General features: G+C 36.1%; 2 protein-coding genes and 1 non-coding gene across 3 annotated transcripts in view; all 3 read right to left on the reverse strand.

Annotated features, from left to right (window-relative positions):
* Positions 1–1,523: 1,523 nt before the first annotated feature.
* On the reverse strand, positions 1,524–1,716 carry LOC138695381 (U2 spliceosomal RNA). The gene has a single exon (XR_011331144.1). It is a non-coding gene; the product is annotated as a U2 spliceosomal RNA (small nuclear RNA).
* An 8,826-nt stretch (positions 1,717–10,542) lies between these two features.
* On the reverse strand, positions 10,543–17,023 carry LOC138691766 (serine-rich adhesin for platelets-like). The gene is made up of 2 exons (XM_069814122.1): positions 16,888–17,023; positions 10,543–14,288 (listed from the first exon to the last, which is right to left on the reverse strand). Exons 1-2 carry the CDS (start codon positions 16,952–16,954, stop codon positions 10,861–10,863), a joined length of 3,495 nt encoding a protein of 1,164 aa, XP_069670223.1. The 5' UTR covers positions 16,955–17,023; the 3' UTR covers positions 10,543–10,860.
* Positions 16,985–27,077, reverse strand: part of LOC138691770 (uncharacterized) — a 34,793-nt gene continuing 24,700 nt past the window's right edge. The window contains exon 10 of the mRNA XM_069814146.1: positions 16,985–17,117. The gene's annotated coding sequence lies outside the window, so the exon portion shown is untranslated. The remainder of the gene's footprint in view (positions 17,118–27,077) is intronic.

The following is a 27,077-nucleotide window of genomic DNA, read 5'->3' on the forward strand; positions in this document are numbered from 1 at the left end:
AAAACCCGGGCATAGAACTAGGTCACTGCAGCATGCCAAAAAGGCAGGGGAAATTCGGACTTTTGACATAAAAATCAGTAGAGCAGAAGATTCAATGGAAAAACAGGAAATCTCCTGCTAAATCAGTAGGTATGGCAACACTGGCCTGAAGAGTTGTGATAGATATGCTATCTGGTGCACACGAATATCAGTCTCTTTGACACGATTTTGCAGCGAGTGATTGTAGCTTCATGCATATTTTGCTTACTTATTATTATTATTATTATTATTATTATTATTATTATTATTATTATTATTATTATTATTATATATGCTGTTTTATGAGCTTTGATAATTTTGTAGGCCTACTATACAATTTCAATGATTTTTGTTTGTACTGAACGGGATTTTATTTCGTATTAACCATGCTTTCATATAATTCTTAAAGAAACGGTTTGCCTGTTACAGTATTGTAGTAAGATGCAATGTGGGTACAGGACAGAACTGGGAGTAATAGAAATTCACATCTTTCTGCGCCGTTTCGTGTTGCCAATTTTTCTATGTTGGTAGAAATCGCCTAGCGGAAAAACCGCTGCATTGGCAACACTGGCCACCTCACCTCAAAGACGTTACGATGCCACGAGAGTTCTGGAAGTACGGATTGGGTAAACGACGCCACAGGTTACACTAACCAGATTCCGCACTAGAGTTGGGTCGATTAGTGAACGAATCGTTCATTCGAACGACTAATAATAAAGAATCGTAAGAATCGATTCGTGATATCAACGAATCGTCATGGTATCGTAACCTACGATTCTATTTACCTGTTTGATGTAACCTGTCAGCGGACATTTCCGAACCGTGCCGAATGCTCCCGAGCGAGAGTGAAATCAAAATACTGCATTTGTTAAGTGTGAGAAATAATGAACACAAACCTGAAATGTACATGGTTAAATAGAGATGTAATGCAAAAAATATACTTGATAATGAGGTTCAGTTGATAAATTATAATTAAGAAACACTGACTTGAATAATTTTGTGGACTAATGGAGGTCATGATGAATGGTTACAGCCAATGGGAAAGAGACAATCCAATGTCTCGCCTCTTATGCCATCTATGCGAGAGATGTAGAACGTTTTTGTTCTACCCGTGTTTGCAAAGAAAAGTGTCGTTCGTTGACGAATCGTTGGAATCGCAGACTAGGAAGAAACGTGAACTCGTTGACGATTCAAAAGAATAGTTACAATCGCAGACTAGAAGAATCGTGAACGAATCGTTAGAATCGATTCGTAATGTATGATTGAATCGTTGGAATGGACTTCTGAAAACAAATCGTGTTGCCCAACTCTATTCCGCACGGTACTGTACAGAGTACACAACCAACGAAGTCCTATACGAAAACAACAACTACCAGACTATCCGTACAAGATTTCTCGCTGAAATCATGCAGAAACCCTATGTATACATATAAACACCATGAAAGGCATCGCGACGTGGAGTGTAATTAACTACAGGTTTAAAAACTAAACTACATGTGAAAGCGATTAGGTGGGCCGATCCCGGCGGTACTGCAATACCGGGCCAACCCGTGACAGAGGTGGAGCAAGCCCCTAGCACTCCGTCATTTTCCAAAAATCAGTTTAATATTCTGGTCCTGCGATGCAGGACGTATCAGATATTAAGCTGATAAGAACAGATACTACACTTTGATCTTAGCCAAAAGGCCGAGAAGCGATAACAAACGACGCCCGTCGCGACGCTTTTCAAGAAAAAACGACGCCTTTCACATGCGGTTTACCTACACAGTCCCTTGGGCTCATACAATAAAGATTTACACGGGTATCATCAAGCAAGACGTTCTTAGCGGTTCTACTTACGTTTCCTGCGCATACAGAGTGCGCAGAATACTTATATTTGGATATCAAATGTAATTAATGTCAAAATGCAATACATTTCAATGCTACGGGTGCATATAATATGTACCTGCCATCTAGCGGCAGCTTCGGCGTTACGAATGTGAGTGAGCGCTACATTACACGTCGGTTGTCTCGCGTTCCGTTCCTCCCAGCTATATTACATCATCACCCGTTGCTATAGCAACCGGAAATCAAACCGTGGCTGCTAAAGGAAAGATAAAATCTGTAATCTGTCGGAGACTAAAAGAAAACAAAAATGCTTAGATTAAGCAAACGTCGTAAACAAAACCATAAATTTAATAACCTGTTCCACAAGAAGAGTAGCAAACTTTATGAACTGTGAAAAATGCTACGGATATTTGTCGTGAAAATGTTAAACGATTTTGTCTTTGGTCAAAGAGTTTGGTTCAGTTGCTATAACATACTCGTATCTATATTTTAATGTAACATTCGTTTGGGTTTTTGCTGATCCGTCACTGACTAACCTTCACGAGCCGACCCTGATCTTGAATGGAAGTGGTGGTAATGGAGTGCACTTCATAATATACAAAAATGGACCTTAGTACAAAAACGAATTTCAAAACATATCATTCCGCTGCGATGCACTTTTAACAAGATAATTAACCGGGATTGTTTCCACCCTATTGCTGTCCTAAAGTGAAAACTTTTTTCTGTCCGTTTCCGTCAATTTCAAACTTTTGTGCGACAGGTAGTGAGGGAGTTGATCCTAACAATAAATTACTGTAAGCAATCCCATGACATATTCTCCGCTTTAAGAAGAAGAGAACATTCGGATTCAGAAAACCATAAATGTGACTGAAAACGCCCACTAGTGAAAGAACGAAAAAAAACATGTCGAGAGAAAATCCTTCAATATATAGTGTTGCTACTTTCTATATTAATTTGAGGATCGACTTTGTGTTAAGCTGGAGAGACAGACCAGTTATACCTGGTAAGGTTTATCTTGTCTCAGTAGCAATAAAACCAAGTCCCTTCAAATGAGGGTGGAGATTATAGGAGGGTTGTAAATTTTCAGGATTCCTTTCAAAATCTTGTTATTGTTCAGGCTACCGGAACTCAGTTTCTTGAAAGACAAGCTCAGTGACGGAACTACACAGTACGAAGAGAGATATTTTGTTATTTTATTTTGCGCTACAGAATGTATCAACTAGTCCCTTCCGCCACTGGATGGATGGGCGGCACCGCTCCACTCCCCCTATCGCTATAACAATACAGACGAAGTAAGACATATCTCCTTTCTCTCTCTTTTCACAGTGAGACAAGATACATCACAAAGCCTTTTTTTTTTAGTATATTGTCTTCAGGGGCAGGAGCTATGAAAGTATTTTTTTCTTGTAGGCCTATCTGTAAAATATAAATGATTTAATGACTAGAAATAATGAGGGGTTATGGAAATTAAGATTAAACGGTTGGTTTGAATTTATGACAAACTAGGAGTCATAAGCGTAAAATTGAAATGAATAAATAAATAAATAAATAAAAAAAATAAAAGTATTGATACAAAACGAGTTAAACTTCACCATTCTTTGACACAGATGCATATTCTAGTGCTGAAATGGAAGCTTATGAATCGCGTAACAAATCTAAATGAGAAAATTCTGAAATAAAAAGAAAACCTGCACAATTATATCACTTCCACCCCGCTTACTGCAAACCGCTATGTACTTTCTTCTTTATTCAATTAACGGTTTCTATTAATCGTACTGGATAAAAGTAGGTCGTTTCAAGTATTACTCAGCTTTCTGCTTTCATAAGCTATTCGTGCTTAAATGTATTCTACCAGCGTAGCCATATTTCTTCATAGTCACTGAATACATTTCGGGGGTCCTGTTAAATTCTAATGTTCTTCAAGAGACAAAGTCAATGGTTTAAAATGACAAATATTAGCACTAAGTTAAGGAACGTGACCACTCGAAAATAAAATCGTGAAATGAAGGTCATGAACAAACAAAAAACACATTTTTCTATTACAAGTTAAGATATGAAGTCGTTATTTCTAAATTCATATTCCGAATTTATTAAATTTGAGATGAGATTAGATTGGTTTGGAGTGGGCTACATATGATGCATTAGCCTATACTGGATTAGATAAATTTAGGTTATACTGAATTACAATGAATTATACTGCTTTGGATTGAACTAGACGAAATTGCATTAAATTCAATTTGGTTCGATTAGAAAGGATTTAATTAAGTTACATTGGAACGGCTGAATAAAATTAGATCAGATCCGGTTTAGGGTGGCCAGATTCACATCGATAAATAGAGGACACAAAGCTTAAAAAAGGAGGACATTGTTCGAAAAAAGAGGACAGAAAACATGTACTTAGATTTAGGCTTTTTATTTTTTATTTATCAGAGCTTCATGAAATTAGAGGTTGCCATTAGACAAAGCATACAAAACAATACAAGAACAAATAGAAGATGAGAGCTAAAAGAATAAGAAAAAAGGCAAACAAATACACCAACAAACAATGGCAGTTTACAGAATAAAAAAAATTCAAGTAAAGAATCAATGAAAGCTAAGAAGGAAAAAGAAAAATGATAATGGTGCGTCAATTTTTTCCATACACTGAATTAGAGTCCATATAGGTGGTTCCGTAAAAGTTTGACTGACTCTCTAATTATGAGGAGGGCCAGTTCATTCAGAAAAGATTTGTGCAGTCCTAGGATCTTACAGAATTTAGAAGAGAAGTTGGGTATCGTTCCTCTTGCTCCAAACATCAATCCCGTAACACTGATATCGTGAAATTGCTGTACTTTAAATTACGTCAATACAGTAAAACCTGTCTAAAGCGGCCATCTGAAGTTACCTTGTAAAATGGCCGTTTTATCAGGTGGCCGCTTGATTAAGGTTGCGGTTTTTTTTATGAATCAGCATGAAAATACTGAATTTCACTGACTTTTTAGGACTGTGCGCGTACAACAATCATGCATATTAATGTCAGCCTCTTCCATTCTTGCAACTAGCCTTTTCAAAACTCGCTTGCGGTACCTCAATTTAAATGACTGGATAATACCTTGATCAAGGGACTGGAGGTGTGATGTCGTATTTGGGGGAAGAAACACTAATTTCACGGATCACATTGCGATTTTGTCGTTTAATCTTAGAATTGAAATCGCATAGCTAATTCTCAAACAATGATGATGTCATCCAAGCTTTATTGTTGGCAGTCCATTTCGCCTCCAATAAGCCCATGTCAATATTTTTTCAAACATCTCGGTTTTAATGATTTCCCTATCATTAAGAGTAGTTCTTTTTCTCCTGCAGCATTAAAACAAAAGAGCAGGGTTATTCTGTCTTTTGCCAACTTCCCCCCTTATACTCTTTTTTCTTGAAACTTAAGTTTTGTTAGGGAGGGCCCTGAAGAAAAAAAACTGTTTCGTCAACATTGTAAATGTCTCTGAGTTGATATTCCGCGAGAATTGAAGACAGTCTATTTTCTCCATTCTTCATTGGTTGCAATGTCACCTCCTTCATCAGAAACAGAACGAAATGCAATGTTATGCCGTTTTCTAAAGCACTCTAACCACCATTACTAGCAACAAAATTTCTTACATTGAGTTCTTTGGCAATTTCAAGAGCTTTCTCTTGAATCATAAGCCCACTTATTGCCAATTTCTTCGCCCTCGCACACTTTAACCATTCGTAAAGGAAATCATTCACATTACTAAACACAGATTCCCTCTTCCTCTCATTCTTTTAATATTTCATCTTTATTCTTAATTATACCGTTTACTTGTGTCCTTCCATATTCGAATATTTCTGCAATTTTTCTCGTAGATATTCCCTTCTCACTTCCTTCAATCATTATTCGTCTCAACTCTAAACTTAATACCACTCTAAATTTGTTAGACATGATTTCTCTCTCAAACTAACTTCACAGTTCCTCTGAATAAAGTGAATGAAAAGAAGAAAAATTGTAAAAGCTGGTCCATATAGAGAAAGATAGAAAGAGGAGAAAAAAAATTCGAATGGTTAACTACCTAAAACATACTGTATAGAAAATGTCCGTGTTTCAATCCTTAAAAAACGAGTAAGAATTTATAGCTGTGCAGGGTCGGAGTGGAAAGTGACAAAAGAGTCATAAAACAGTAACCAACTAACCCCAAAGATATGGAGGGTGTACTGTTGTACACTTAGCTATTGCTTCCTGTCTAACCATCGAAATAATAGGTCAGACAGTATCCGTGAAAACATTTTTTGTTGGACAGTGACCGTTATAGTCACGTTCCAATCCAAATAGACCCCGGCCGCTGGCCGGCGCATGAGGTGGCCGCTAAATAAAGAGAGAGTTTGTATTGATCTTATGGAAAATCCAATTGGTTCCAGAGAAAATTGGCCTTTTGGCCAGGTGGCCGTTTAAATGAAGTGACCGCAAAGGCAGGTTTCACTGTATCTATTTTATTACAGAATATTTACAGTAAAGATTTAGGCTTATATCAGACTTAAAAGTATGTTAATGTCTATTTTATTACAAAATAATTACGAAAAATTTAATAATAATGATTTTACAGTTAGCTACATATGAAAGTCAAGGGAACTATAATTATTAAAGAGGACAGAAAATATCTATTTAGGTTTATATCTTTGTCCCCTTTGCTGTGGAGACCTTCGGTCCTTGGAGTCATGACGCTAAAGTTTTGGTATCTCAAATAGGCCAAATTTTGATCTCCATCACTGGTGATCGTCGTTGTACTACTTATTTGCATCAACGTTTAAGTATTGCAATTCAACGCGGAAATGTAATGAGCGTTTTGGGTACTCTTCCCGAGTCCAGCCCTTTGGATGAACTCTTTCTCTTGTAAAATTTATTTAGTATTCCGTATGTAAATATTTGTATTTGTATTTAGTTTTATATACTGTATTGTTCAAATTGCAAAATTTATTGTTAAACTCATATTTTTAATTTCGGGGAATAGTTTTTTTTATATACAGATAATATTTTTTTCATTGTACGGAGTATAATAGCCTATCTTATTTTACGATTATATATAATTATATTTATTTTGTCAAGTAGTAATTTTATATTTATATTTTGTAACACATTGCATAACTAGCCAATTAAATATATTAGATATTAAAAATTAGAAAGAATAATATAAGAAATACAATGCAATTATTTAGGTTTATATTCGCACCTCGATCTCTCGATTTACTAGTTAGCATCGACAATAACAAGGAGGAGCAAAGAGAGTTATGATCGTTGGCAAACAATATATTCCGTCGATGCTGCTGCCACCTACAGGCAAATTACTTGAAAAAGGGCATATCAGGCATACAAGTTACAAAATATACCGGTTCCTCTTACATGACATTATCAATATGCTCACTCTGCTATTGGTAGAGTTACGTTGCCTTGAAATATTTTAATTTCTAACTTGTCATATGATCTCCTACACTTCTTTTTAAAGGAAAGGGTCAATTTCGACCTGGTACTTATGAAGAATCAATCAATGAAAAAAAAAAGTTACAAAAAGGAGGACATTTGTTGATTTTTAAATAATCCGCCCGGACCCCTGAAAAGGCTAAAAAGGAAGACATGTCCGGACAAAAGATGATGTCTGGTCATCTTAATCCTGTTGGCTAAGGTTAGGAAGAATTAGATTTCTTTAAGTTGAGTTGAATTAGATTGAACTACGAGTAAAATGAAAAAAAAAAAAAAAGAGATTGAATTGGATTACGGTACAAATAATTTAAATTGAGTTATATTAGGGTATGTACACGTTGGAGCGACGATAAACGATAAAAGAAGCAGCGATGCTATATCAGGGAGAATTGAAGCATGCATTGTTATTGAGGTGTGCATATTGGAGTAACGATAAAAGCGAAGATACACGATAAAAGCAACGAAAAAGCAAAGTTCCATTTTCTTCGCTCTTGTCGTTCATATGGACTCTGATTAAGATACTATTAATCTGTATAAATAACGGTGATTATCAATATATCCAAATATTAATCGATTTATTATTATTTCGGCTTATTAAATTAATTATTGTAGATATTGACAAATTGATCAGTTGTGTATTTATTCGTCATATGTTATGTGATCACAAGAACCAATCACAACACAAAGAATTTATACTATCTTTGGGATGAGAAACGGGTTTAATTTTGTACGTATTTAAGTTACATTAACCTTGAACTTAGCAGCTGATATTTCCTATATATCTTCTTTCATTAAGTGGATGTATAGAATATCTTCTACTGATAAATCAAAATGTTCGCTTCCCGCGACCTCGTTGCTCCGATATGAACACTTGATTCTTTGATAATACCAAAGCGTCGCTAGATCATTTCTTTTATCGTTTATCGTTGCTCCAACGTGTACGTACCCTTAGATTACATCCAATTCAATTTGATTCGATTAGTTAGGTCTAGACTAGACTAAATTAAGTTATAATGGATTGAATTACATGGGATTACATGTATTTTGACTAAAGTTGATCGAATTATATTAGCCCAAGCGGGAATCGAACCCGTGCCCGAGTGCAACTCCGGATCGACAGGAAAGCGCTTTAGTCGACTGAACTACGCCGATGGCTCGAGGTTATATTAAATCACGATTTATATCAACAACCAGAAATAGTTAATAATCTAAGGAAGAATAACACGAGCGTTATTCGTGAAATTGAGCCTGGTTTATATTTGTCTGTCATTGAAAATTGGAAGACCCGTATACGCGCAACCCAACGAAGCCGCGGCGGCCATTCAACTGACGTTCTCTTCCATACGAAGTGACCTTCAAAATAATAATAATAAAATAAATAAACCTCTTTCGTTTATACAATCTGCTTCATTTTAAAACTATGACACTCTTATTGGAAGACTCTTTATTGAACTTACTAATAACAATAAAAATTAATGCCATAATATTGACACATAATTACCCAATATACTTTTACTGTAGCCACGTTTTTCATTTGTCATAGCAATTCAATTCTTTGCGCGTTTCGAATTTTATTACTGTTTATACATTTTTAATTCCTGAACAATTATTAAAAAATTTAAATAAATACAATCTCCTACCCCATAAACTTCTGCCTTAGTTGCCTCATGAATGATACCGTATTGGTGTCACTTATAAGATTGAAACCTGTCTTCGGATAAAAATATGCTTTCATATAAAAAAGATAGAATTTTGTTTTCTGGATTACTATAATTACTTATAGTCTAATATGAAAATGAAAACATTTGACTTAATTTGTACAGTGTACGGGGATGTTTCACTTTGTGGTAGCACCTCTCTTATGTCCTTGTTCCTGTGAGGTATTTGTTGTTCTTAGAATCGACTGAGATAAAACGTCAGGATGTCCAAGCATTGCGTATTAATCGTGCGGTGAAAAAATGTTTACTTTCACCTGTCTCATCATACCACAATACTGAAAAAGTGTATTTATTTTGTGTGTAAATAGGATTAAATCTGAAAGTTAGAATTTATAAAACAGTTATATTACCGGTTGTTTTTTATGGTTGTGAAACTTGGACTCTCACTTTCAGAGAGGCACATAGGTTAAGGGTGTTTGAGAATAAGGTGCTTAGAAAAATATTTGGGGATAAGAGGGATGAAGTTACAGGAGAATGGAGAAAGTTACACAACACAGAACTGCACGCATTGTATTCTTCACCTGACATAATTAGGAACATTAAATCCAGACATTTGAGATGGGCAGGGCATGTAGCACGTATGGGCGAATTCAGAAATGCATATAGAGTGTTAATTGGGAGGCCGGAGAGAAAAAGACCTTTGGAGAGACCGAGAAGTAGATGGGAAGATAATATTAAAATGGATTTGAGGGAGGTGGGATATGATGATAGAGACTGGATTGATCTTGCTCAGGGTAGGGACCAATGGCGGGCTTATGTGAGGGCGGCAATGAACCTCCGGGTTCCTTAAAAGGCAGTAAGTAAGTAAGTGTAAATAGGATTTTATTACACTCTGACTGTACCAGGCTATCTTTTCTTACATTTACGCTGCATGTGTCACTCAATCCGACGCCTACTCCTAAACGGACTGCCACCACAAAGTGAGAGATCTATAACTTACACACATCGTTTTTTAAAATGTAAACAAAATAAATAAAATAATAAGCTTTTGTCATCTAGTTTGTTGTCAAAAAATCTGATTAGAATTTATAAAACAGTTATATTACCGGTTGTTCTTCATGGTTGTGAAACTTGGACTCTCACTGTGAGAGAGGAACAGAGGCTAAGGGTGTTTGAGAATAAGGTTCTTAGGAAAATATTTGTGGCTAAGAGGGTTGGAGTTATAGGAGAATGGAGAACGTTACACAACGCAGAACTGCACGCATTCTATTCTTCACTTCTTGACATAATTAGGAACATTAAATCCAGATGTTTGAGATGGGCAGGGCATGTAGCACGTATGGGCGAATCCAGAAATGCATATAGAGTGTTAGTTGGGAGGCTAGAGGAAAAAAGACCTTTGGAGAGGCCGAGGCTTAGATGGGAGGATAATATTAAAATGGATTTGAGGGAGGTGGGATATGATGATATAGAGTGGATTAATCTTGCACAGGATAGGGATCGATGGCGGGCTTATGTGAGGGCGGCAATGAACCTTCGGGTTCCTTAAAAGCCATTTGCAAATAAAATAGCCACACGTGCATTGAAATCATTCACAGTAATGATATTCTGTTTCTGAAAATAGACATTTGGTGGTGGTATGAATAATAAAACAATTTTTATAATTTTAAATGCAAATTTGTTCCTATACATTGTACCTATACGAGTGATTTTGGTAGCATGCATCGTCATAAACTTTGGCGTGTTTACTACGAGTAATAACACTATGTGATCCAGTTGTTTCTTCAGTATTTTACGGCAACTGTATCTAGTACTCATCAAAGTTTTAGCCACAAGGTAGTAACAGTACCGTCTCAGAAACACAAAACACTCACTTCAATTCCATATGTCTAAGTTCTAGCAGCCCCCATATCCCCCACATTGTCCATCCGGTATTGAGAATTCAGTTGTGGTTGTCACTTGGGGAACTTCACCTCCCCCACCACTGCTACTGCTGCTGGAACTGAAGCTGGAGCCTCCAGAGGACGACCCACTTTGCGATGAACTCTGAGAAGAGCTGCTTGAATACCCTGGAACATTTCCGTTATGTCCTGGGTATAGGGGAGAGTTCCCACTCGAACTATGACTGGAACTTCCAGAAAACTGTCCACCGGAGGGTGATTGACCATTACTGGGCCTTGAAAATGGAAAATAAGGGTAATAATATCCGAAATTGCCACTGTTGCTTGAACTTTGGCTAGAACTGTAACTGTAGCTGCCTCCATTTGGATATGATTGTCTGTAACACGGATTGTACTGTATGTTTCTAGGATATTGTGGGTAAAATCCAGAACTGGACTGACTACCACTGCTGCTAGAAGATTGACTTCGACTCCCGCTCAGTGAATGACTTGAGCTACTGCTCCAAGATTGACTTCCACTACGGCTCCAAGATTGGCTTCCGCTGTTTGAAAGGGATCCATCTCTGGCGTTGTCAAATGTTTGTATTCCGCTGCCTCTGGAAGGATAGTTGCCACTGTAAATATTACTTTGATCGTCGTTGGTTGATTGTTGGGGTTGTGTGTAAACTGGCAATTCTTTTGTATTATAATGTGACTGATTTTCGTTGCTGTTGTTGTTTGATGACTGACTTCCGCTTTGACTGTAAGAATTGCTGCCATGTTTTCTGTTATCATTTCGGTATTGATGGGTATTCAAATCTGAGGATTCGCTTCCACTTTGGCTGTAGGAATTTCCATGAACATTTCCGGTGTAACTGGGTTGTTGGAAATTGAAATTAGACGATTGACTACCACTTTGGCTTCCAGTTTGGCTGGTGGAATTTATGTCGATGTTTCCGTTGTAACTAGATTGCTGATGTAAATTTGAATTGAGTGATTGGTTTACTCTGTCACTAGATGTTTGTTTCCTATTTTGGCTGTATGAATTTCTGTCGAGATTTATGTTTGAAATTGGCTGTTGATGTAGATAAGAATTCGATGAATAGTTTCCATTGTCACTAAAAGTTTGACCTTCGCTTTGGTGGTTGGAATTTCCATGAACATTTTCGGTGTAACTGGGTCGTTGGATATTGTAATTAGACGATTGACTTCCACTGTCACTGAAAGTTTGGCTTTCACTTTGGCTGGGGGAATTTATGTCGATGTTTCCGTTGTAACTAGATTGCTGATGTAAATTTGAATTGAGTGATTGGTTTACTCTATCACTAGACGTTTGTTTTCCATTTTGGCTGTACGAATTTTTGTCGAGATTTACGTTTGAAATTGGCTGTTGATGTAGATAAGAATTCGATGAATAGTTTCCATTGTCACTGGAAGTTTGACCTTCGCTTTGGCGGTTGGAATTTCCATGAAGATTTTCGGTGTAACTGGGTTGTTGGAAATTGAAATTAGACGATTGACTTCCACTATCATCGAAAGTTTGGCTTCCGCTTTGGCTGGTGGAATTTATGTCGATGTTTCCGTTGTAACTAGGTTGCTGATGTAAATTAGAATTGAGTGATTGGTTTATACTATCACTAGACGTTTGTTTTCCATTTTGGCTATAGGAATTTTTGTCAAGATTTACGTTTGAAATTGGCTGTTGATGTAAATGAGATGAATAGTTTCCATTGTCACTGGAAGTTTGAATTCCGCTTTGGCGGTTGGAATTTCTTTCAAAATTACCACCGGAACTGACTTGTTGATACAAATTTAAATCGGATGATTGATCTGCACTATCACTAGACGTTTGGCTTTCACTTTGGCTGTAGGAATTGCCATCATAATTCCCATTATAACTTAGTTGTTGACGTAAATTGGGTTTTGACGACTGGATTCCACTCTCGTTGGGAGTTTGGCTTCCGCTTTGACTGTAAGAATTTTTTTCATAATTTCCATTGTAGCTGGGTTGTTGACCTAGCAATTGGCTTCCACTGTAAATAGAAGACTGAGTCCCGCCATAACTGGAAGACGGACTTTCGCTGTATATAGGCGCTTTTCTGACGTAGTAAAATGTGTAAGTGGGTCGCTGATATTCATTATAGCCGGCAACATTATTTGCTTTGGATGACTTTCCATCGGCGTTTACTTGGTCCATACTGTAAGAATTCTTGACACTATAATGAGGTAAGTGGTCTTGATTATATGTCAATTTTTGGTCATTTGCATAATTTGAAGTTTGACTACCACTATAATCGGAGGCATTACTTCCACTGTAACTCAAGGATTGATCAAGTCTATGCTCTGACGGTTGAATTTCTTTGTAAACAGGTCTTTGATCCACAATGTATGCAGGCTGTTGAATTACAATGGATGTACCGTCTTGACTTCCATTTTGATTGGAAAGTTGACTGTCACTGGACGTCTGGCTGTCGGAATTGCTCGATAACTGATTTGGGGAGTGGACTGCATTGTAGCTTATCTGTTGATCACCAATATAATTTACGGAATTACTTTCATTGTAGTTTGAAGAATTACTTCCGCTGTAACTGAAAGACTGACTTTCGCTGTATTTGACAGGTTGATCTTGATCTCCCTCGCTTGAACCGTGTTTCGGTTCTTGATTTAAAGTGTAAGTAGAAGAATTGTTACCACTGACACTCGACGATTGACTCCCGCTAAGACTTGAAGACTCACTTACTCTGACTGTGGGTGTTTGGATTCCAGTGTCGCCAGTTAATAGACTTTCATCCAAACTGGAAGATTCACTTTTGATGAAATTTGAAGACTGACTACCACTTGAACTAGTTGACTGACTTTTGTTGAAACCAAAAGCATTACCACCAGATTGACTCCCGCTAAGACTTGAAGACTCACTTACTCTGACTGTTGGTGTTTGGATTGCAGTGTCGCCAGTTAATAGACTTCCATCCAAACTGGAAGATTCACTTTTGATGAAATTTGAAGACTGACTTCCACTTGAACTAGCAGATTGACTTTTGTTGAAACCAAAAGCATTACCACCACTAACTTTAGAGGACTGACTCTTGCTAAAACTGGAAGCTTGGCTTCCACTTAAACTGGAAGAGTGTTTAGTATTGAAGCTTGAAGGTTGATTCAGACTGCTCAAACTGGAAGATTCGCTTTTACTGAAGCTTGATGATTGACTGCCACTGAAGCTAGAAGACTGACTTGCGCTGAAGCTGGATGGAAAAAATTTTTGGAGAGCAGCGTCAGTGCAGTCTGCGCAGTTCCCCGTCGAGTAGCCGAGGTTCAGAGTGCCAGACGAACTTGTAGGAAGTACAACAGCTTCAGAGACTTCAACTTCTGGACTGCGCGCCAGACGTTGGAGTAACAGTCCATTTGGGGGCAGAGATGTTTCACCATCTATCTCGATATCCCGTCCTGTGAAAAGATTAATTTGCGTCTGTGAATAGTTCAAATAATGTGGTTCTTGACAGCAGGTTTCTGCACAAAATAAACTGCAAAATAAGAACTGAAATGTTGACAGTCTGCACAATATAATTCAGAAATACAGACAAAACTAGATCGTTTATCTAGAATTCAAGACTATCGCTTACCAAATATAGCAAACAAATACCCAGAGGGAGTGATAAAGAGCCAATAGTACTAACATGCTTATAGTTGTTTTTTAAATTTTACTTGGTTATTTAACGACGCTGTATCAACTACGAGGTTATTTAGCGTCGATGAGATTGGTGATAGCGAGATATTTGGCGAGATAAGGCCGAGGATTCGCCATAGATTACCTGACATTTACCTTATGGTTGGGAAAAACCTCGGAAAAACCCAACCAGGTAATCAGCCCAAGCGGGAATCGAACCCGCGCAACTTGCTTATAGTAGATTGAGAGTTTTAACTAGAAAAAAATAAACCAAGCACATCTAAATCTTGAAGGGTTGAATACCTCATCTGAGCAGCTTATAAATTTTTTAAGTTAACTTGATTTTAGGATCCATATTTCATAACCATAGCAATAGAGAAATCAGCTTTAAATCTGAAGAGAAACGGACCAAGTGGATTAATCAATGATTGCTTACAGTAAGTTGATAGTGATAATGCCTCAACTCAAAAGCTGTAGGCTATATATAAAAAGTCCTAGAACAGTAGTCTATATGTTCTATGATGTTGGAAATGTAAGTGCAAACTATGACGCCGTAGACCACGCAGTTACGGCTCGGGAATTTATTCGTATTATTAGACTATTACTGTTATTATTATGATAGGAATAGCACTATTAATAGCAATAGTAATAGAATAATTATAAAGTTCCCAGAATAATAATAGTAGTATCTAATTACAGTTCCGATAACATTAATGAACTTTATAGTAATAATAATAATAACAATAACAATAATAATAGTAATAATAACAATAATAATAATAATAATAATAATAATAATAATAATAATAGACCTAACAATAATAGTAATAAATTAATTTCAATACCATTAATATACTTCAGTAATGTCGAAATATTATTATTATTACTACCTATTACTATTATTATTATTATTATTATTATTATTATTATTATTATTATTATTATTATTATTATCATTATTATTATTGATCTTTATTGTTATCCTCGTATTGGCTAATTGCCATACGCTTTATTTGACACAATAATTACTTTCAATGTGCATTATTATTATTATTATTATTATTATTATTATTATTATTATTATTATTATTAGTGTATCTTTATTGTTATCCTCGTATTGGCTAATTGCCATACGCTTTATTTGACACAATAATTACTTTCAATGTGCATTATTATTATTATTATTATTATTATTATTATTATTATTATTATTATTTACTTGATTATTTAACGACGATGTATCAACTACGATATTATTTAGCGTCGATGAGATTGGTGATAGTGAGAGGATATTTGGCGAAATGAGATCGAGGATTCGCCATAGATTACCTGACATTTGCATTATTGTTGGGGAAAACCTCGGAAAAAACCCAATCACATAATCAGCCCAAGCAGGAATCGAACCCACAACCAAGCGCAACTCCGGATCGGTAGGCAAGCGTCTTAGCGGACAGAGCCATGCCGGTGGCTATTATTATTATTATTATTATTATTATTATTATTATTATTATTATTATTATTGTAAATCTTGTGCTATCCTCTTTTTGACTACTTACTGTAGACTTTAATATCACTAATAATAAAAAATAAATTATTATTTTCGGAATAGCGCCATTTAGATCTATAATAATAATAATAATAATAATAATAATAATAATAATAATAATAATAATAATGGTAGTAGTAGTACATTACTATTCAACAACTCTATCGAATTCTAGCAATATCGAAATATTATTATTGTTGCTGTTATTGTTGTTATTATTATTATTATTACTGTATTATTATTATTATCATTATTATTATTATTATTATTATTATTATTATTATTATTATTATTATTATTATTATTTTAAAAAATTACACTGGAAATTCAAAATTTCTTTCTTCGGTCTTCAGAATCATAAAAAATGTCAATTTGCACGCAATGAATTTAGATCCATTTATTGTACAGCTTCGATATTTACTTTATTGGTAGTATTGTATGTAATTTTGTTTTCATTAATTTAAATTTATGTCTTTTGTTAGTATTGTATTTATTTAATAATTATTCTCTTTATCATTTATATTCATTGTATTTTTTATTAATTTAATATTATTTTCTATTTTTTGTATTCTTGTCTATTGTATTGTGCAGAACTTTAATTGGCCTCTGGCTGTTGTACAGCACGTAAATAATAATAATAATAATAATAATAATAATAATAATAATAATAATAATAATAATAAAAATAAAGAATAAATAAATAATAAATTATTGTTACTATTAATATTATTATTAAGAAGCCTAGTCCAATAATAATAATAATAGTAATAATAATATTAATAATAATATCTGAAAGTGGTAGCGTCTGAATAATCTTGCTGGACGTTCTGTACCTTGAGATGACTGCAGGAGGAAGGGCGTAACTAGCAGGCACGCAGCCAGTACGTGGACCGTCTCCATGCTCCTCCGTGTGCACAAGCTTCACTGTAAGTGTCCACAGAGCGCTCATCTTTTAAACGCCTCTTGACGATGAGTTACGTGTCTCTGCGTAGGAAGGCCCGACTGTGTAAATTCTGGACTCCGATACTCTACCAGGAATCAGCTTCTTCGTTGTTGACGTCATCTGTAACCAAACATATAGATATGACAATTCCCGCATTGTTCTTCCTTTGTCTTTCCGAAGGGCTTACCATATGCCTGGGTACCTATGGTGTTATAGGCTATTTTTTGTCATTACCATTTGAGGTACGCTATGCGTATTTAAGGGTGGTAAATTTCTTATCGAGACTTCCTTCGGAAGGGATGTGAAGTTGCAGTCCTGTGTCATGGATGACCATTACGTGTGTCTTTGGATCGGAGATTCGGGAGTACAAGCCCGATCAATGACGATGAAAAATTAAACGTGAATAATTCTTAGCAAGGCTTCCCTCGGAAAAGAAGTCAAGCAGATATACTGTTCATATCACAGACATGATACACAAATAACGTGGATCGGAGTAATTTGGGTAGTTACAATAAATTTATTGAATAAAACTTTACCCAATCTTCAAACACATGCCAACTTAATACATATTGCCTATCACGGAGTGTTAAAATTTGTGTTGATCACACAGATACTGCCGGTAAAAAAAAGGTCCCTGATTTCAATGGGAGATATTTTAAATTTACAAATTAACCATTATCAAGAACTTAAGTATTGGCTAAAATTTCTTTATCTTGTTAGGTCTAATTATTTTTTTTAATGCCTACCTAACTTCTACATTCTGTTCTAGGATACATACACTGGGATATGGACGGGATAATTTGATTCAGGACTTTAAAGCGTGTTTTACTTCAATAATGCACATTAGACCCAAATTTCTCCATCTATGAGATAAATGGAGTATAGTTAAACTTAGGGTTATTATGATAAGAAGATGCCAACATACTTGAAAATGAAATAGAATCATCCTAGAAGGTCACAGTGCTAACAGATAAAAAACTGACTCCAAAATTGTATCATTATAACAGGCTTTGGGTTTCTAACAGGGGCGGCTCGTCCATAAGAGCTGCGGAGCTGCAGCACTCCCTGCTTTGACGGGAAAATAATAATATTTGTTTTAATTTGTAGAAGAATTGTTACAGCTTTTATTGCTAAATTGCTTTATATTTCATCTGGCCGGGAATATGTACTATTATCTTATGCATAATCTTTTTGCGCGTCGACTGTATTGGAATTGACACTGCATTCAAAGCCGTCCTGGGATCTGCAGGGTGGTCAGCTCATAGAGAGTGTGTCTTGCTTGGTCAGGGGGTAGAGAGGTGAAGGGAAGCAGAGGGGAAACTGCCGCTGTTTAAAACCTATATTTCGCTGCAGTGGCTTGCAGAGCCAGGCGACAAGGGAAGATATTTCCTTCACTCCCATACCGCTATTGTAATGCTGCGTCAAATGGATTCTCTATTCCCTTGAAACTTAATGACAACATTTTTATTTTCTCTTCACATACTTATTGTTGTAGAATCTTATCGAGTTAATATAACGAAATTAATATTCTTTTTTGTCTTATTATTACGTATATATATATATATATATATATATATATATATATATACAGGGTGTATCAAAAATACGTGTACAAACTTCAGGCATGGGTTCCTTACACCAACAGAAGGAAAAAAGTTCATATGAACATATGTCCCATAATCCTTTGTTTCCCCGTTAGGAACTGTTCAACACATTGCTACACTCATAAAATGCAACACACAAAACTCATAACCAATGCTCGAAATGTCCTCCTCTTGCTTCTAGACATGCATGCACTCGTCGAATCATGGACTGTCGCACCCTTTCAAATACTCCGGGATGATGTCGAATGGTTTCGCAAGCTTCCATGACACGTCGATGAAGAGTTTCATGATCCAGGATGTCTGCTCCATAAACCAATTGTTTAAGGTGCCCCCAAAGATAAAAATCCAAAGGATGAGGTCGGGAGAACGTGCTGGCCATTGAACTGGTCCTCCTCTGCCTATCCATATGTCATTGTAGACATCAGTCAGTGTATCTCGAACAAGGCGACTAAAATGTGCTGGAGCCCCATCATGCATGAACCACATGTTTTGTCTTATGTTCAGAGGCACATCTTCGTGCAGTAATTCTGGAAGAGTGTTTTGGATAAAGTCCCTGTAGATAGCACCTGTAAGACGTGCTGATAGAACGTATGGACCTACCAGACAGTCACCTACAATTCCAGCCCACACATTAATCCTAAATTGTTGCTGATGTCTAGCCTGAAATACAGCACGAGGATTACGATCTGCCCATACGTGTTCATTGTGGAAATTGGTAATTCCATCTCTCCCAAACGTTGCTTCGTCTGTAAACAAAACTGATGAGACAAACAATGGATTGGCTATTTGTGCTACAAACCATCGGCAAAAGTTCTCCCGTGGTGGATAATCGGCACGCGAAAGGCCCTGCACACGTTGCATATGATACGGATACAAGAGCTGCTCGTGAAGTACCCTCCATGCTGTACTGTGTGATGTACCAGTTGCCACAGCCAATTGTCTTGTACTGATACCTGGATCGTCTTCGACACAGTGTAAAATGTCTTCTTCGAGGTTCGGCGTACGAACAACTCTTGGTCTTCCTCGATCACCAGTCTGTGGTGCAACGGTTCCTGTCTCAGCAACGCAACGATACACAGCAACAAACGTTTGATGATTCGGTTGTCTTCGGTCTGGAAACGCCATCTGATACAGCCGTACACCCTCGCGTCCATTACCATTCGCGCGACCATACATAAAAATTATGTCAGCCTGCTCACGAAATGAATATCGTCCTGCCATGGTTGAACGAAATATGTTAACTCACTCCACGTTCACAATTGCAACGTTGAAGACAGACTAATGACAAATGACACATGTAAACAAGTCTCTATGGCAACACTTCGCCATCTGCAATCCATATCTGATACAACGAGTCACAGCCTTCTATGAATGAGTGCATAAAGAAATGAAGTTTTGAGGTTGGACCTCGAAGGCCGTTGGACGCAAACTTTTAGTAATAAATGAATAACGGGGAAACAAAGGATTATGGGACATATGTTCATATGAACTTTTTTCCTTCTTTTGGTGTAAGGAACCCATGCCTGAAGTTTGTACACGTATTTTTGATACACCCTGTATATCCAGCCTCCAGTAGAATCTTAGGATTTACCTTAACTCAAAATGATTGCACGAGTAGAATCCTTTTGATATAGCACGTATAATACGAAAGAGACTTCTTTTCCAGTTTTAGAAAATTGTTGACCATCAGTATATCTGAGTGTTGCTTTGGTGTGACGTCTTAGTACCGTAACAACCAGTGCAAATGTGCAAGCATGAGTGTGTGTGAATTACAGAATATTAATTTTATTTTTCTCAACTTTCCCTTGTGGAGAAGATTGATGTAATGAAGTGAAATTAAAGGGTCGTCCGTTACCCGACTTAAATCTTACTCAAGCTTCATCCAGCCGAAATAGTGCACATACAGTATGTAAGGAAGTATAACAATGAAATTTACGCTAAGCATTTGTGGTTACGTGGATGTGAACAAAAAAAAAAAATGCTGTATTTTGTTTTCCTTGCCTCCTCTTCGGTGGTGATCTTGCATTGACTAAGAGTGGTGTGACAGATTTAGGATATTTGCCCCTAAAAATTGAAAAGCAGTCTCCCTTGAAAAATGTTGTTTCATTGGCTATGTTAGGAAAAACTAATATTGCTGCGCAATTAAGTGAAGTGAACAGAACAAACATTCTCAAACATAACAAAGAAGTGAAAAAAAACCGTGAAATTATTTAAAAAAATATTGATTGTATCAAATTTTGTGGCCAATATGAACTTACCCTTAGGGGACAAGATGAAAAACGTTTCGAAGAACGATTCGAAGAACTCTGGTGTGTTTCGTGAGTCATCTAAACGAGTCTCTTACAAATCATTTGGAACATGCCACTGTTTAAAGGTAATTCTAAAACAATTCAGGATGAACTGGTAGATTGCAAGTTGAGTGTCTCCCGATTTGAAATTCAGACTGAAATCGATGGTATTAGTTTTTTTAGCGATTATGGCAAATGATTCCACAGACATCTCCCAACTAAGTCAGGAAGTTTTGATTTTTCGATATGTAGTGCATTTATTTTTGTCCTGTACTTATTAGTAATGATATCAAGAAGTGGAATTTGTATGTACCAAATCTACTGCAGCTCCCCCAATTCACAAGTTCACGAGCCGCCACTGGTTTCTAAACTTAAAAAAAAAGGCTGTTTCTTATACCCAAATTACCTCAACCCACTCCATTGAACTTTATAAGAGAATATTGAAGCCAATGGTGGCAAAAATCGTAACCACATAACACGTTGCACAGCGGGATCGGTATTACAGGTATCTATTATACCAACAATATTATTATTAGTAGAATTCATATTACTCTCCAAAGGAGCGCGTAATGATTTGTCAGTTTACAAGAAATATTTAACCACAATATGCATAAAGGTTTTTTGGTTTAACATATTAATATGGGTATGGTGGATGAATATTAAACTTAAAACTATTGATGATACATTCCCTCTGGTACTCTATCTGTTCACAACAATGGCCTGTGTTTATTAGATTGAAATGTAACAGGATTGCCAACACCTAATTCAGGCATGTTCACAGCGTAAACTTCTAGCCTTCAAACCAGGAGCAACTGTGACGTAGAAACTTAGAATTGCATGCAGACACACGCTTTTAAAATATATATTCAACGTCAGTGTTGTACCTCGTTTAAAGGCTCGCGCTGAACATGCTTGGTCTAATCACTGACCAACTAAATAAATGTTGCTACTTTGTCATCGATGATTTAATATTATTAATTCTTTTACTGAAAATGTTGCCATTAATGTTACTTAATTCGGGGTTAATTTTAATGAATTCATTGTGTAATTTTAGTCCATAATAAGAGAAATGAATTTGCCTAGATTTTGCATTGCACTTCGGTAATAATAAATAGTAGTAGAAATAATAATAATAATAATAATAATAATAATAATAATAATAATAATAATAATAATAATAATAATATAATGGTAATAGAGTAATAGTAATATCATAATAGTAATATAAAAAAATGTTATGTTTTATTTAACGACGCTCGCAACTGCAGTGGTTATATCAACGTCGCCGGTGTGCCGGAATTTTGTCCCGCAGGAGTTCTTTTACATGCCAGTAAATCTACTGACATGAGCCTGTCGCATTTAAGCACACTTAAATGCCATCAACCTAGCCCGGGATCGAACCCGCAACCTTGGGCACAGAAGGCCAGCACTATACCAACTCGCCAACCAAGTCGACAATAGTAATATAATAATAACAATAATAATAATAATAATAATAATAATAATAATAATAATAATAATAAATAAATGATACTCGGGAGGAAATTAAACACAGAATAAATATGGGAAATGCCTGTTATTATTCGGTTGAGAAGCTTTCATCATCCAGTCTGCTGTCAAAAAATGTGAAAATTAGAATTTATAAAGCAGTTATATTACCGGTTGTTTTGTATGGTTGTGAAACTTTGATTCTAACTTTGAGAGAGGAACAGAGATTAAGGGTGTTTGAGAATAAGGTGCTTAGGAAAATATTTGGGGCTAAGAGGGATGAAGTTACAGGAGAATGGAGAAAGTTACACAACACAGAACTGCACGCATTGTATTCTTCACCTGACATAATTAGGAACATTAAATCCAGACGTTTGAGATGGGCAGGGCATGTAGCACGTATGGGCGAATCCAGAAATGCATATAGAGTGTTAGTTGGTAGACCAGAGGGAAAAAGACCTTTAGGGAGGCCGAGACGTAGATGGGAAGATAATATTAAAATGGATTTGAGGGAGGTGGGATATGATGATAGAGAATGGATTAATCTTGCTCAGGATAGGGACCAATGGCGGGCTTATGTGAGGGCGGCAATGAACCTGCGGGTTTCTTAAAAGCCAGTAAGTAAGTAAGTAAGTAAGTAAGTAAGTAAGTAAGTAAGTAAGTAAGTAAGTAAGTAATAATAATAATAATAATAATAATAATAATAATAATAATAGTAATAATAATAATATGTTTTGTTTATCCACTCAGTATCACCGAGATTAGTAACTCTCTCTGAAACAAAATTTTAATGAAATTAAGAGTATTACAGTGGAATGAAATTTGTATTTTTGAAGGAAACGGGACAACCCACAAAATGCTCTTCCCCTTCGATCATTGTCATCATAATTTCATTATGATTCCTGCCAGAGTCGGCGATCGCATCCAAATTCACGGAATAATACGCCAGTGTTTTAGCAATGAGAGATCAGATGGGATGGGATTGAATCAGCCTCAATTCTATCGTAAGTAATGCCATTAACTTCAGGGTGATATTCTTTGAGATATTTCAAACGAAAGAGTTTAATACAATTTTGCTCGTTTTTTTTTCTTTCCGAGATAAAAATTGTTTTATATGAAACATTTCATACCGTATTCTGGGAAAGTCATTGATTTAATTCCCAATATCCTCAGTCAATTTAAGAGAGCAGTTTATTGTGATAATAAATGAATAAAAGATTTTTAATTTTGTCCTTTAAATGTGCAGAAATTTGATCCAAACCAATGCAACATTTTTAAATGTCTTTGCAGAACTAAAAGTTACATTTGTTCGGATCAAATTCCTGCACATTTAAAGGACAAACTTTAAATTATTTCAATCATTTGTTACAATAATACACTGCTCTCATAAACTGACTGAACATAATGGGAATTAAATCAATGGCTTTTCCAAAACACGCTATGAAATGTTTCATATAAAACTGTTTTTATCTCGAAAAGGAAGCAAAAACGAGCAAAACTGTATTAGACATTTTGATCTGAAATATCTCAAAGAATATCCCCTAAAATTAATGGCATTACTTACTGTTCATCATGTAGGCCTATATTGTTAGTGCACTACTCTTGTGAAATTAGCCCCTGGATCCTAGCTACGATAAAAAATGTCATGCACTGTCGGAGAACCCAGCATTTGTGCAGACGAATACGATAAAGGTCGTCTGAGATCGCCTAGTTGGGATTTCACCTGTGCTCTGAGTCACAGCGGAAGAATCTTCTCTGGTGTGAGTGAGTGTTTAACGACATCATGTCAACAACGCCTACGTTCAGCACAAATATGGCACCGTTTGAGATGTTGCAGGCGTATTACATAATTGTTGTACCGGATCTCAAGATGACCGTTCGGAAAACGCTGGAAATCTGTGGATGGAGTCAGTTTTAACCACCGCTAACGAATCGCAGGGCAATCCCAGTTGAAGTAAACGTGTCTGGACGTTAGTGGACGCTATTCGATTCCTGCTGCTAGAAAAGATTTTTCCGCGTCGTCGAATCTTCCAGAAATCTTTGAGACTCACTCGTCATTCTAATATAATTGAAGAGTTCAGAACTATAGTAGGCCAAGCGCCATTTACTAAAACCGTAGAAAACAAGGGCTAAAATGAAGTTATTATCATAATTCAATGGAAACATATAGCAAGTAAAATAAAGTATACACATTAAAACTATGGTATTCGCTTAACTTTAACCCTTGCTTTCTCCGTGTTTATTAAATGGCGCTTGGCCTACTATGACTCTGAGCCCTTCAATTATTAGTACAGTAGTTCTATTTTACTTTTCTTTCCCTTACTTAGGTTTTTACGTGAATAGTTTCTTTACGTCACTGAATTTTTTCAAATTTCATGTGACTTTCTGGTTTAATATTAATAGGATTTATTATAATTATTATTATTATTATTATTATTATTATTATTATTATTATTATTTTAGTTGCTGCAATTTGGATTAAATGTTTGTTCCATCCTTGAGCATGAGTAGCCTACTGTAACATGTACAGAATCTTTATTTTCTTTCTGTAGTTTGTTAACAGTTCGTTTATCCTGATTTCTCCGACTCTTATTTAAGATAAAATAGATTCTGGTTGATATGTATATCTATTATTAGGCAGTACATCTCACTTGACGATGTGTGTCAGAAGAAGAACAATTTTATTGTTTGTATGCATCTGAAGTCTGATTAGTGTATGTAGCTAGTCGGTGATGTATGCAATAGAGGGGAAAAGGAACTGACCATCCTACCCAATTATCTCTTGGCTTAGTTGCCTCATAAGTGGTGCCTTGTTGGTATCACTTGTGAGGTTCAAACCTGCCTTGGGACAGTTGACTAAACAATAATAATAATAATAATAATAATAATAATAATAATAATAATAATAATAATAGTAATAGTAATAATAATTTATCCCTCGAAGAGGTGGAAAAATTGAAATATCTTGGAGCAACAGTAACAAATATAAATGACACTCGGGAGGAAATTAAACGTAGAATAAATATGGGAAATGCGTGTTATTATTCGGGTGAGAAACTTTTGTCATCTAGTCTGCTGTCAAAAAAATCTGAAAGTTAGAATTTATAAAACAGTTATATTGCCGGTTGTACTGTATGGTTGTGAGGCTTGGACTCTCACTTTGAGAGAGGAACAGAGATTAAGGGTGTTTGAGAATAATGTTCTTAGGAAAATATTTGGGGCTGAGAGGGATGAAGTAACAGGAGAATGGAGAAAGTTACACAACGCAGAACTGCACGCATTGTATTCTTCACCTGACATAATTAGGAGCATTAAATCCAGACGTCTGAGATGGGCAGGGCATGTAGCACGTATGGGCGAATCCAGAAATGCATACAGAGTGTTAGTTGGGAGACCGGAGGGAAAAAGACCTTTGGGGAGGCCGAGACGTAGATGGGAAGATAATATTAAAATGGATTTGAGGGAGGTGGGATATGATGGTAGAGAGTGGATTAATCTTGCACATTATAGGGACCATTGGCGGGCTTATGTGAGGGCGGCAATGAACCTCCGGGTTGCTTAGAAGGCAGTAAGTAAGTATAATAATGATTGTATTCGTATTTTAAGATTATTATTCCAGTCACGAATTTCTTATAATTATTTTCTCTACTTAGATATTCTTAATTAAACTTTCCCATTAATTTATTGATAAATTAAAAAAAAAACCTTTCGTGTAGTTAGTTATGACATTTCGGATTGAACACTCTCCGCACATTATTTTGAATGCAATATGTTTGAGATGTTTACTTTCTGCTTATTTATTATTTTTTCTTTATAGAATTTTGGTTAATAGGCTAACCTTGAGGGGCAAAGACTAATTGGGATTTCCTGGTCTTTGCGCGGGTCAAGAAACCTGATATAACTAATATTTAACCCTTGTCGTAAATTTCAATGAAGTTCGGAGGGCCTATAGTCATATCCACTCTCCTCACCTCCACGCTGCGGGCCCTGGGATCTTTAAAGATGTGAAAGAGAGAGTGGTGTGCGGAAAACAACGGGAAGCTACCGCATTTATCTTTCCCAAGAAAAACTGCAAACAGAAAATATGTCAGGGAAGGAGATACTGGGGAAGGGACACATTATGGCGCAACCCAACCGAGAGAAGAAAAGAAGATTGAGAATTGGACATTACGATATACAGTAAATGAATCATATGCGGAGACTAAGAGTAAGGCTGAAAATAGAAATAATTGAATAATGCTGTATTTGCAGTGAAAGATCTGCCCTTGGGCAGGAAACTCTGAATGAATGAGGCTAACCTTTTCCCCCGCATCTCTGCAAATCTTTTTTTGATTCAATTTTTTTATCGGTTAATACAGGATATTATCTTCATGTTCATTTACTTCTCTTTCCTGTAACCTAATACCACAGTCTAGTATATAGTCACGAAGCTCAATATGTAGTAAATATGCATCCATAGATGTTGCTAACCACTAGGATCGCTACTATCGCCTCATTACAGACAATGCGAAATAGTACCGGCACAGTCTATTGTTCCTAGCACCCTCACAACTCAAGCTTCGTGACTGTGCTGATACATTGTCTAAGTATGTCATTGTCTTTTCATTCTTTCTCCATAATCGAACTTCTTTTATTAGCAGGTGATCTAAAAATGTCTACCAAACCAATACCATATCTATTTACCTATATACATCCTCACG

Source organism: Periplaneta americana, chromosome 2 (assembly GCF_040183065.1).
Source record: "Periplaneta americana isolate PAMFEO1 chromosome 2, P.americana_PAMFEO1_priV1, whole genome shotgun sequence".
In the NCBI taxonomy this organism is placed as follows: Eukaryota; Metazoa; Arthropoda; class Insecta; order Blattodea; family Blattidae; genus Periplaneta; species Periplaneta americana.

Bases quoted from the DNA above. Each gene is read 5' to 3' on its own strand.
- LOC138691766 (XM_069814122.1), bottom strand. From the start codon at position 16,954: ATGGAGACGGTCCACGTACTGGCTGCGTGCCTGCTAGTTACGCCCTTC. The intron at 14,289-16,887 runs GTACAGAACGTC...ATCTTTTCACAG, and splicing joins CCTCCTGCAGTCATCTCAAG to GACGGGATATCGAGATAGAT.